General features: G+C 36.1%; 1 protein-coding gene across 3 annotated transcripts in view; it reads left to right on the top strand.

The window, feature by feature from the left end:
• The window catches only part of LOC126184903 (serine/arginine repetitive matrix protein 2-like), a 166415-nt gene that overhangs the window by 112640 nt on the left and 39886 nt on the right, over window positions 1–13889 (top strand). For all 3 annotated transcript variants that reach the window (XM_049927553.1, XM_049927554.1, XM_049927552.1), the window contains 2 exons: window positions 1005–1261; window positions 7011–7078. In XM_049927553.1, coding sequence (XP_049783510.1) covers window positions 1005–1261; window positions 7011–7078 — 325 coding nt within the window. The remainder of the gene's footprint in view (window positions 1–1004; window positions 1262–7010; window positions 7079–13889) is intronic.

The following is a 13889-nucleotide window of genomic DNA, read 5'->3' as shown; positions in this document are numbered from 1 at the left end:
ACTTGCTTGCCAGTAGAATATGTATTCCAAGTGTCTCCTGGAGCTTCAGCAGCCAAAAAATTCCAAATAATGTGATAGTTCTCTGTGTTGACAAGTACAAGGGCTTGGTCAAATGGAGCTGTGCACTGTACAATAACTGTGTGTATCATTCTCAAACCAGACAAAATAATTTTACTGCTATTTGATTTTGCTGGTCTTTAAACAGTGTGAAACAAAATCTGCAGCACCGAAAGTTCGCACTTTCCGTTCAAGTCTTATGGTAATATGAAGCCAAATGAGTTTGCCTACCTGTACTTCCAGTGAACATTTCAAACATTTTCCAATTTATTAGTAATTGTGCACTTCTTATGCACCACAAAGCCTTACATCATCAATGCTGCCCCTTTTATATACAGAGCACTATATTCTCTTTATCTCTTCACAGAATGCAAAAATTTGATGGAAGGTTTTTTTTTTTTTTTTTTTTTTTTTTTTAAAAAAAAAAAAAAAGGTTATTTAGTAGTCTCATAGAAACATGGAACACATTTGCTTCGAGAGCTGCATAGAAGCATTATTTAAATTTTCATAAAATGATCAACCACCAGATGCTGCTAGGTATTAATGCAGTGTTTCTAAATATCTGAATATTATAGTCCATTACCATTGAGATGCTGTAAGAAAATCCTTGAAATACGGCAAGTTAAATAAGTATACTGTTTATGCAAAACATAAATTTAAAGCTTTTAGCTTGATGGAGGCAGCAAAGGCACACACTAGTGCATGGGGCACTCGAAGTTTTGCTGCATGAGCTGTTTCAGTACTAGGGGCTCTCTAGTGTTAATGCTGGTCTTGGGAAAGGGAGGGAGTTGGGGGGGGGGGGGGGTTGTAACACATTTCCTGAGTAATGGATTTGGAATTGTAGTTCTGTCTATACTAATTTCTATGATACATATAGTATGGTGAAAAAATATTAATAATAATAATAAATAAGAGTAACACTAAATGTGCCTGGCAAATTTTTCTAGATTCACCTGGTGAAGAAAGTAAGGTGATAAAAGTTACATCAGGTGGATCGGGCAAGAGGAAGAAAAGATCAGACTCTCGGAAAAATTCGTCTAGAAAGTCCAGCCGCAGAGAAAACAGAATTAAAGTGCAGCAGTTGGGAGAGCAGTGTAGCCCATCAAAAACAGAATCAGCAGATGAAAGCATGGAGCATACTGATATAACAGACTGTGACCTCAGGGCAGAGCTAAGTCGAAGACGAGCAGAAAGATTACTTAAGGTGAGGAAGTTGCTTACTTCTTGCTTTTAACATTACAAAATTCATATTTTTTTCCTAAATATGTCAAGTGTTGTCCATTTAGTAAAGCTTAACATTGTAGGCAATGTTTTCACTGTAGGAAGTTACTTTTGTTCAAAATTCTGGTTTTGTTTGCAAATGGAATGTTTTTATTGATTAAGCTATCCATTCGTTATTCTGAGTGAAACCAGTCTGTAGCACTTTCATTAGTTCAGCTAAAACAGCGGTATACATTTGGGATACACATATCCCGGAAGGGTTCCCAGGGGATATGTGAAGACATCTCTGGGGTTACACCAAATTTAAAATAAGCATTATACATGTTCATTTAAATATGTACTTCTTTTCACTATTTAAAACTGATTAATTTATTGCTGTGGATTAAGTTGTTCCAGATGCAATTAACACACAACTAATTAAGCTGATGTGCTGTTGGGAATACAAAGTTGAGCATAAAAGTTCCCTCCAAATCAGTTGAAGAAGAAAGGAACATTGCCAAATTGTAGTTATGGTTTAAATTACATTTTACTGAAAAAGTGTGATGATGTCACTAATTAAAAATTATTTGAATCTAGCCGTGAAACACATATTCAGCCATTCATATGTGTGAAAGGTGAATACATTATGCAGAATATTACGTCACATTGTACAAATGTACAAACCATACCTGTGCACACAAACCTGTTTCAATTTTACTGCCTTTGAAAAGTAGCAGGTAGTATTTCATGGGTGTGAAGTAGTAGTGTTCACATGTATACATGGGTGCTTCAACTTCACAGTTAAGCCTCTCTCTAGCTGTCACTGTAAACAGGCTGTAACCGCTTATGCACCCTTCTGGACTGCTAGGAGTGACAATTGGAGTCCATAGTGCATTCAGTTCTGAGCAGAAACATTTGGTCATTTTGGCATTGTTAAACCATTATTCTTGACTGGACTCTGTTATTGTGTGTCATCACTGTTATTGTCTCTCCAATATTTAGTTTCTATTGAGAAACTTTGGGTATCAATGCTGAAACGCTCAGCTGTGTGGTAATGGAAGAAATATGACTGGGTACAAAGGAATCCTCAAGATTTGAATGTGATATACAGTATCTGCAAGGATGATTTATATTCCAAATCCACAGTAATTAAAGAAATTAAAAGTAAATTAGTGAATGACGTTAAAGATTTCTCATGGAAAAAAATACTTCAGACACATGACACTACATACGTAAAAAGCAAGTGATTTAAGTCACCAAACAATTTTAAAAATGTTGTATCTATGTGCTTTCTGTTCATGTCACCTCAGCATTTAATTAAAGAGAATTATCTGTGATGGGCCAGGAAGAGAGAGAGAGAGAGAGAGAGAGAGAGAGAGAGAGAGAGAGCTTCAATACATTTAAATAGAAATATTATCCATCTATTTAAAACCAACCAAAAATCCATATTTAATGCCAGAAATACAAAAAATTTGTAATACTTAAGTAAATGTATACATTTTGAAACTACGTCATTTGTACAAATATAAATGCATCTAGTATAAGTTAGCAACCCTAGTCATGGTTCATGTATAATCAGGAGGGCTGAAAAAGCAACCAAGTGAAATCACTGAGTGGAAAACATTCGTGTAGCTAATCTGATTACAGAGACTAGTTTCATTCAGTGATTTCATTAAAATGAAAAAGATGATTGAACAAAAATGGTCAAATGGCCAACTGCTAAACAAAACTAAGTAGTTCTCCCATCACTACTGGTATGAAGTACAGTATACAGAACAATGGCTGGGCCCATTTCTTCCCCATCTCAACTCTGTTTAAATAAAGCTAGTAATTACTGTGAAGTGCCTGAATGCATTAATTTTTCTTTTCTCATGGACACCTGCTGTAAGGAAAATATTTGTTTTCATCATTCAATAGAAACTTCACATTTTTGTGTCATTTGTAGAGATTAGACAAGGAACTGGTTTATAGCTTGTCAAATATACATGATTCAGAAATAATCAGATGAACTGTGCAGAGGGACTGTTTTAAAATGGTGTCTCTATAATAAGTATTTCATTTCAACAAATTAATCTCCCAATTTATAAAAGTAGTCTGTAATATAACATCAAACACTGTCTTGATTTTTCTCCTTTGCTAGTCACCTTTGTAAAAACTACATATGCAACAGTTTTGCTGTTGCTATTACCAGAATTTAATTAATAATATGTGACATGTATAGTATTGTTTATGTGTTTAAAATTCATGTGTGTATGCCCTGTATTTTTGTGCTATGTGGCACTATTCTCTCTTGTGACAGATGCATCTGCTCATTCAGTAATTTGTGCATTAGGCAGAAAGGACTGTACAAATCACTGTTATAAGTGTTTCCTTGTGTGGCACAAATTAAAAGCTTCAAAATTTTTTGAAATGTGTGCAACAGCTATATTTTCGACAATGCATTTGATTCAGTGTATTCTTCCTATGTGATGCATTTCTGGGTAAGCTCTGAAATGTCAGATTAGACTATTTCTGTGTAAGATGTATACAACTCATTAGGTGCACCAGTTTTAAAAGCTAATAGTTTTATTCTCACTACGCAGTCAGAATTCAGTCGATATTCACCTTTGTTTTCTGGGGTATGAGACATGCTGCTCATTAGTGCTCAGAGAATCATCAGCATCTCATTTTAAATTTTCAATAATCTGGTTATGTATAGGCAGACTGATGAGAATTGCATATTAACTAGTAAGTGCTTGATTTGATTAATTTCTGAGTAGTTGATCCATGTGCTCTGGATTTGACAGTATTGTATTTATACATTTTTTCCTTTATTGTCTTACCAATACGGAGTCTACCTACAGGCCTTATTTCTTCGGTATTTACAGTTATTGTTGTAAGTTATTGTGCACCATTTGTGTTAAAGTCTGATTTCTTATTCTATTGTGCTGGTAAGATTGATGTTTGCTGTGTAAAGTAAAACCTGTATTAATGAACCTGTCTTTAATTGTTATTTCCATTGATACTAGTGAAACTACCATAAGAACAGTATTACAGAAACTCATGTTTAATAAACCATGCTTTAAGAAAAGTTTGCTTTTGAGGACTGACTATGAAATGTTCTGCAAAATTAAAATCTGTTTTCACAAACAAAGTTTGCCAGATGGTTTGTGACTGTTTCTTCCTTTTTTTATTTCTTTAAAGTGATGATGAATTAGTGATAGAGTAAACACCAGTAAGTTTCAAGTAATTCTTTTGGTTTGTGGGTAGATTATAGAACCCTTAAAATAATTTTGTGGAATGAGATATTGAAACATTTCAGTGGTTCTACAGAAAGAGAGAACCCAAGAAATCAGGCTGATGCCTGGGACTGAATTGCTTACTGAATTGATTGACTGAATGAATCAGTTCAAAGGACCTTTTAGTATCTTGTATGTAATTTTCAGAAGGGAAGGTGTGGCTGTGGATATGTAAAATGTGGAATAGTAGAAGGAAAATGCTTTGCTATGCTTACTAAAAATATACATTTAGTACAGGTGAAATTTGGGTCAATTGTAAATGATTTATCTGAAATCATATACTGTTAAAGGTAAAAATCTCACAGAGGCAAAGCAGCTAAGAAAGAATGATGGCACTGCAGTTTGTTAATAGAGATAGAAGTGGAAAGTTGCAGAGATTGATAACTGTAAAGTTAAAAATTCCCAGTTTTTTATTTTATTTTTTTCAAAAACATAAAAGCACACTACTGATGAGTAATGCCTCAATGGACCTTATGGTGTTTTTAATAAAATGTAAGAACCCTAAACAGATGTAGCAGGAGAAAAGATTGTACTTACTACTGACTGATGCATTCCACATCCAAACGTAACCTTATTTCTCAGGAACATTAATGTTATGTTTCATCTTTCTCATGCACAAGCCTTTGGTCCTGGGAACTATATTTTATCATTCAGTGTGGATGAGCCACTTCTGGCCAGTGGTAACCTCCATGAGGGATAACTTCTGTCAGTACACTACACTCAAGTAAAGAAATAAACCACTACCACCACCATGTCATTTATTTTCTTCTTTTTTAAAATTATTTTGTTAAAAATTGTTCTTCAAGAATGCTTCCTTCAACACTTCAGTTTGAGATTTTGTGTATTACTTGCAAGTAAAATCCATATCAGTTTCATGAAAAATGTATAGTACTAACATATATTTCCGAATTTGCCAACAAGAAGTTATTTTTATGTTAAGCTATATTTTAGGTTCCAGAACAGGGTGAGTTTGTGATAAATGAATATGTATATGGCCTAAAACCATTCACATTGTAGTTCAAGATTACTCCTTAGGTAGAGGAAAGCTAATGAGCTAAAGTCCCATTGAAGAAAAAATGTGTTGGCCCAAAGAGATTGATAAAAAGAGCTTTTACTGTAATGGTTTTTTTGTGCTGTGTGGTTTTGTGCAGATGTTGCACTGTCAGTCAATATCACTATGCATACTTTTTGACATACTTTGTCTACTGTGTGTGTGTTGTGTGGTTATTATTATTATTATTGTGGACTTACAGTTTGCGTAATAATTATTTGAGAGTGTTTCATGAGTGATGTAACATGCTGCTGTTCCTAGCAAAATTTATTGCAGTAGCATTTCAAGTTATCCAAGAGGTTTTAATAAAAATAATATAAAATTACAGATTTAATTTTCTCAGTAGTTATAGGAGTTACTCTTTCTACTTTCTATTACAATATTTGCCTCTGTTTTATTTAAAATCAGACATCCTTGTAGACAAAAATATATTTTTTCCATGTGCTAGAACTTATATGTATTACCAAAGTACAACTGCTATAGTGATGTCTAGGTAAGAAGGCAGGTAGTAGGGAAATGTACAGTGCCAACGAGCAGTGTTCCATGGGATGCCTCAGCCGATAATATCATTCTGCCACATCCGTCTATAATGTGCGATTTGAGGTGCATATAAAAACACTTAACATTGAATTTCATGTTAATGTAGTTATATTGGTGGTGTTAAGCCATTGTAGTATTGATTATGGTTAATGCAAAGCAAACATAACTGGTATTACATTAACACACAGTAGCATGTATACATATTTTTTTAGATATACAGTTATCATTGTAAACAGAATGAGATTTTGACTCTGCAGCGGAGTGTGCGCTGATATGAAAATTCCTGGCAGATTAAAACTGTGTGCAGGACCAAGACTCGAACTCGGAACCTTTGACTTTTGCGGGGAAGTGCTCTACCATCTGAGCTACCCAAGCATGACTCACGCCCTGTCCTCACAGCTTTACTTCTGCCAGTACCTTGTCTCCTACCTTCCAAACATTACAGAAGCTCTCCTGAAAACCTTGCACAACTAGCATTCCTGAAAGAAAGGATATTGCGGAGACATGGCTTAGCCACAGTCTTGGGGATGTTTCCAGAATGACAGTGAAAATCTCATTCTGGAAACATCCCCAGGCTGTGGCTAAGCCATGTCTCCGCAATATCCTTTCTTTCAGGAGTGCTAGTTGTGCAAGGTTTCCAGGAGAGCTCCGGTAATGTTTGGAAGGTAGGAGACAAGGTACTGGCAGAAGTAAAGCTGTGAGGACAGCTTGGGTAACTCAGATGGTAGAGCACTTGCCCGCAAAAGGCAAAGGTCCCGAGTTCGAGTCTTGGTCCGGCGTACAGTTTTAATCTTGCAGGAAGTTTCATCATTGTAAACAGTTATATTAACATTGTATTTAAATCACAGCATTTATTTTTCACTGAAGTCCACTGAATGTTTCAGGCAGGGTCATTACATACTGCACTCCCTACAAGGTTACTGCAATCTGCATTTCGGGGACTTGGTAGCGGGTGAGTAAATCTATTCATTCTCTGACAGGAAAATTGTGAACCTGCTTTCACATTTGGAGACAGTTGTGGAAATTGTTACTAAGATATATCTCCTGGTTAATATCTATAAAATTACTGGATATCAGAGTGTTAAAAATTTGGTGATTTCACATTTCAATGATAGTGTGCTTTATAACAAAAATGTGTTGCATATTTACTTGGGTGTGAAACTCCAGGAAGTTGTAATTTTTGATTAATGCTTATACGAGGTGCATTCAAGTTCTAAGGCCTCCGATTTTTTTTCTAATTAACTACTCACCCGAAATTGATGAAACTGGCGTTACTTCTTGACGTAATCGCCCTGTAGACGTACACATTTTTCACAATGCTGATGCCATGATTCCATGGTAGCGGTGAAGACTTCTTTAGGAGTCTGTTTTGACCACTGGAAAATCGCTGAGGCAATAGCAGCATGGCTGGTGAATGTGAGGCCACGGAGAGTGTCTTTCATTGTTGGAAAAAGCCAAAAGTCGCTAGGAGCCAGGTCAGGTGAGTAGGGAGCATGAGGAATCACTTCAAAGTTGTTATCACGAAGAAACTGTTGCGTAACATTAGCTCGATGTGTGGGTGCGTTGTCTTGGTGAAACAGCACACGCGCAGCCCTTCCTAGACGTTTTTGTTGCAGTGCAGGAAGGAGTTTGTTCTTCAAAACATTTTCGTAGGATGCACCTGTTACCGTAGTGCCCTTTGGAACGCAATGGGTAAGGATTACGCCCTCGCTGTCCCAGAACATGGACACCATCATTTTTTCAGCACTGGCGGTTACCCGAAATTTTTTTGGTGGCGGTGAATCTGTGTGCTTCCGTTGAGCTGACTGGCGCTTTGTTTCTGGATTGAAAAATGGCATCCATGTCTCATCCATTGTCACAACTGACGAAAAGAAAGTCCCATTCATGCTGTCATTGTGCGTCAACATTGCTTGGCAACATGCCACATGGGCAGCCATGTGGTCGTCCGCCAGCATTCGTGGCACCCACCTGGATGACACTTTTCGCATTTTCAGGTCGTCATGCAGGATTGTGTGCACAGAACCCACAGAAATGCCAACTCTGGAGGTGATCTGTTCAACAGTCATTTGGCGATCCCCCAAAACAATTCTCTCCACTTTCTCGATCATGTCGTCAGACCGGCTTGTGCGAGCCCGAGGCTGTTTCGTTTTGTTGTCACATGATGTTCTGCCTTCATTAAACTGTCGCACCCACGAACGCACTTTCGACACATCCGTAACTCCATCACCACGTCTCCAACTTTCGATGAATTTCAATTGGTTTCACACCACGCAAATTCAGAAACGAATGATTGCACGCTGTTCAAGTAAGGAAAACATCGTCATTTTAAGTATTTAAAACAGTTCTCATTCTCGCTGCTGGCAGTAAAATTCCATCTGCCGTACGGTGCTGCTATCTCTGGGACGTATTGACAATGAACGCGGCCTCATTTTAAAACAATACGCATGTTTCTATCTCTTTCCAGTTCGGAGAAAAAAAAATTGGAGGCCTTAGAACTTGAATGCACCTCGTAGTGTAATTTTCTCTGGCAACTAATTGATAAGCAGAATAAATTTATGGAGAACATTAACACATTTCAAAGAGCATTAGTGATTGCCATGCATGTGCTGTTCATTAGTTTCCTAAACATACACTGGTAGCTGTTGTTTTTAAAAGTAAATCAACCCTAAAAAATTATCTATATCAAATGAGCCTATGGCCATTTCCCATGTATTTATGGCTGTCACTAAACAACATAATATATGTTTATGAATTGAACTTGTTATTTGGTTATTGCATTTAATCTCATCTTGATCATTTTCATATTAGCTTTTTTCAGTAATAGCTATAAGAAAATTAATTTTCTGATTTTACTTGCACACACTTCATCATAATTACATTCTTAAAAAAAAACATATTTGTCCTTTGCATGCTGCAAAGTGTTTCTTCTGTGAGTGTATCACTTTCATAAAATAAAGAAAAACTGCCTTCACTCACAAATTGTAATTTTAATCCAATGCATGATCCATTTTGAACTCTGGGGGCTCATCTTCAGGTTCTTGACAGCCTACACTTTTTTTTTCCAAATTTAAGTTATCTCTGGTCCTAGTAAAATTGCAATTATGTATTATAAATTAGCACATTGTTAACTTACTGTTTCCAGTAGTGGATACATGTTTTTGAAGCACAGTATTAGTAAACATGTTTATGTAGGTATACACACTTTCCATTTTACAGCACATTTGTAAACATGAGTTAAACAGATCAAAGAATTTCAAATGTAAAGATGCTGCATTTCTATAAATAAACACGCTATTATTTCAAAGAAGATACAAATCTATTACATTTATTACATTATCAAGTACATAGAGATATTGTTTGTAAATCAAATGTTTGTGAGTATGTCAAGTGTGGCTGTTTGTTATCAAATAGTTGCCCTGTAAAATGTGTGTGCCTTTCAGGAAAAATACTTTTAAAATTACTGAAAAAACTGTGGCTGCTGAACTCTGTCTGTTCATTCAAGATGTTTTCAGAAGATTTTTCCTTGTGTAACATTATTTCTAATTGTTCTAGCAGATGAAGTTTTTTTAACATGGTTTTGTGTGTGGAGTAGAGTTTGCTGTTGGGGATGTCACTTTGTCTGTATCTGTTAAGGTACATATGGTTAGCTATTGTGGTTAAGTCTAAAAGCATCAGTGTGTTCTTTTTAGCATGTATGGAATGTTTTTCCTGTTTTGTATATGTAAAATGCAGGGCAACATCTACATCGTAATATTAACTTCTAATGTGTTTTCTTATTGGTGTGTGTGTTTTCTGTGTGAGGTAAGCTTTAATTTTTTTAGAGTTCCATGGATCCACGTGTAAAGAATTCACAGTATATAGAAATAATCAAGTTTTACAAATTATTGTTTAGCACATGATTACATTGAATTTATGACACGAAAGATAAAAAATATAGATGAGTAACAGAAACTTAAGTTATGCTGAACATAGACAAGGGATCATATTGTGCTTTGTGACTAAGAAATTTATCTATCCTATAATAATATCCATTTGGAAGTAACTTAACTGCCTTAGGTTTTCTTGAAACTTGGTTGTGTTTCCAACCAGATCTTTAACCTGTGATTGTAGGGGATTAAAAATCTTCACACCACTGTACAAAACCTATTCTGTGCCATACTCTGATTTTTTTTAAAAGTGGCTATCAAGTTTCCTCTGGGTGTTGTAGTTATGGAAGGAACTATTGGTTTTGAGCAAGTCGCTGTTCTTAGTAACAAAACATATCAGGGGAAAAATAGATTGCACAGCTGTTGCAAAATTTTGAAGATTTCTAAACAGATTTCTGAATGAGTGCCTAGGATAGACTCCACTCGTAATTCTTATAGCTCGCTTCTGTACATAGAACACACTTTTTTTGCTAATGTTTGTTTTTTTCCCCAAGAATACTATGCCATATGTTATAAGTAATGACAATAACCAAAGTATGATCTCCCTACTGTCAGATATAATTCTTAAGGCAAATATTGCTTTGCTTATCTTACACACAGGTTGTGGAAATGGAAGTGTCACTTCAGTTTGCTGTCTATATCCACACCCAAAATCTTGGAGGACTCAACCTTTGAGTCTTGGGCTGATCCATTTTTAGATTCATTTTGTCTGCAACATTAGTATTAGAGGAGAAATGAACATAATTTGTCTTTTTTTAGATTGATTGAAAGACCATTAATTTAAAATCCATTTACCACATCTGCAGGTGTCTTCTTTACTACCTCACTTAACATGTTTCCTGAAGGGTTACTAACTAATATATTGGTGTCATGAGCAAATATTGTGACCTTTCCATGTTGTGCACATAGTGGGAAATCATTTATAAATCTTAGATAGAGTGGTGACCCCATACTGAGCCCTGGGGCACTCCAATGGCAATGGAGGCCCAGTCAGAAGATACATTGCTAGAGTGAATTCCTTCCATGATTACCTTCTGATTTCTACTATACAGGAAAGATTCGAGCCATTTGGCTACTGTTCCATTCATTCCTAAGGTTTTGGCTTTATTCTGGAGAATAGTGTACGTAACACTGTCAAAAGCTTTTGACAGGTCACAAAATATTCCAACTGTCATCACATTGTCATTTATGAATTCCAAAACATTGTCAACAAATGTGTGTATTTCATCCTCTGTTAATACTCCTATCTAAAAACAAAACTGGCTATTGCTGAGGATGTCGTATTTACTAACAAGGGAAACTCTCTGTCACTCTCCCCCTCCCCCTCAGATTTAGTGATAAGAGGGCCCAGTGGATAGCCCATCAGAAACTGGACGCACATTGAGCGTGAAAATGGGAAGAAGGTATGCTCAACTGTGAAAAAGAAGCAAAATAAAAACAGTGAATTCTTGAAGCTTAACAGGTGCCATATAGAGGGAAGACAAACAGCTGTGGAATCGTGGTTAAGTGGTCATAGTGTTGCGCTGTAAATTGGCGGAGCCATATTCAGAACTCCTTCACGCCATTTATTTTTATTTATTTATTTTTTTCACATTATCATGAACTGTACGTCTGGTCGTTGAAATATTTGTTCTCTTCTTGTAGTCTTAGCAGCTGTCATAGTATACATTGGTTGTAGGATATGTGTCACGTGGTAAGAACATGTTACCGTAACAAGTGAATGTGATAAATGGTGAGAGCAGGTGAGATACCACATAGACATCTCACAGAAATGAAAACAACAAATAAATGATTGTGACCTATGTTACAAAAAGGAATTCAAGAGTAAAAATTTCCAAAACAGAACGCAACTTCAAAAACATTAAAAAACGTGTTTTGACAGAGCACAGAGAAACTGTGTGCTTGTGAAACTGTTGTGTTCATTTGTTGCAGCTTATGTGACAAATGTTTTCATCATTTCTTTGGGAGTGATCACATTCACATTCCTCTAAACTGGGCAAGGAGGTATGTCTCACTCACTCACCAGGCATACAAATTAGGTGTGGTGGTGAGAGATCCCTATCACATGACACACGTACTGTCACTAATGCTGTGTATGACACACCAGACTTGTTTTCCAGTGGAGGATTCGATTGACTTGTCACCTTGACATCAAACATTTGCAATTCCCATTTGAGAGCCACTTCCTTTCAGCTACTAATAGAGTAGTTGTGCATAATCAGCAGTCATTATGGGTCCCTTCCTTACACCTTGTTGTTTCAAATAGATATTACACCATGACACAGACACAAATTTGAATGGGAGGGGGGGGGGGGGGGATTGGCTGAGGGAGGTTTGAACACAACTCACCCACTTGGCAGTCCAACACCATTACCACATAACCACAATGCCATTGCTCTGTCAGGCTGCTCTTTATTGCGCTTCTTGGCCTTGGACCACTCACTGTTCCTATTTTGCTTTTTTTTTTCACAGTTCAGTATACCTTCTTCCTGTTTTCATGCTTGATCTCTGTTCAGTATTTGATGGACTGTCCACTGGCCCCTCTTACCACTAAATCTGAGGGGGGTGTGATGCAGAGTTTCTCTTATAAGATGCTCAATGATTCCGCTGTGCATCAGTTTCTCCAATACCTTAGAAAAAAATGAGAGTACTGAAATTGGTCGATAATTTGTAGCATCTGCCTTTTCTCACTTCTAATTAACTGGCGTTATAAGTCCACATTTTAATTTGTCAGGGACTACTTCTTCCTCAAGTGACATATTAAAATATGGCAGAGGACTGTACTTATTTCTCTGTAGCAGCAGAATTTTTACTTTTTAAAGACAGTTATTTTTTCTATTTCCTTCACTGTCATTTTCCAAAAATGCATCTCATCTCTTTTGCTAGATCAAGTGTAAGTAAGAATTTTATAGCTTTATTTACATAACCCAAGCATGCTGCTGGATTTGTAATAGTTATGAAGTAATAGTAGAAAATATTAGCCTCCATTTCAGGGTAATTTACTTTACTGCAACCATTTCTTAGATCAATCATTTCTTTTGCAGCTGAACTATTCCCTGCCTCATTTTTCACATATTTCCATATTGTCTTCATTTTGTTATTAGATTTATCAGTTTCCTGTTTTAAGTACATCGTTTTGGGTTTTTGTATTTCATAGCTTAATATCTTAGAGTACACTTTATATTGCCTCATCATTTCAGAATTGTGTTACAATCTAGGTGGTGCATACAATTGCCTTTTTGTTTTATATGAGATTTTGATACCAAGAATAATCCATGGTGTAAGTTTATTGTTACAACTAACTGTTTTTCTTTGAAAACATTTCTTCAGAAAGACTTTTAGATTGATTAATAAATCCACCAAAGTTTTGAGTTAACATCTGCTGCATTATATTCTTCAGACCAGTCAATTAGTTGTATTTTCTGTCTGTATGTCTCCATTGTCTCTTTGTTTATTAACCTCAATGTTTTCCAGGCAGGTTTTGATTTTAAATTAAGACTGAACTGAAGGACAGTAAGAATTACAGTATCAAGATCTGATTGTCCATTTAAGACCTGACAAACTGTCAAGCTGTTGTGCGTAGACTTATCAACAAAAACAATATCAGTTAAAGTACTAGAATGGTCAGTCACCTTAGTGGGAACACCTACTTCTTGCACTAAATATTAAGAACTCATCAATTGCTCTGTTACTAGTTTCAGCCAAGAAAGTTACATTAAAGTCACCTAATAATAGGATTGAGATTTTTTTGTACAATTTTGACAAAACTACTTCACAGTGTTTGAGAAAGATTCCATACATGTGCCCTGTAAATTGATAATATGGCAACTAACGTGT

The sequence above is a fragment of the Schistocerca cancellata genome, chromosome 4 (assembly GCF_023864275.1).
Source record: "Schistocerca cancellata isolate TAMUIC-IGC-003103 chromosome 4, iqSchCanc2.1, whole genome shotgun sequence".
NCBI classification, from domain to species: domain Eukaryota; kingdom Metazoa; phylum Arthropoda; class Insecta; order Orthoptera; family Acrididae; genus Schistocerca; species Schistocerca cancellata.
The sequence above is the reverse complement of the archived record's forward strand: the minus strand, read 5'-3'. Positions and strand labels throughout refer to the sequence as shown.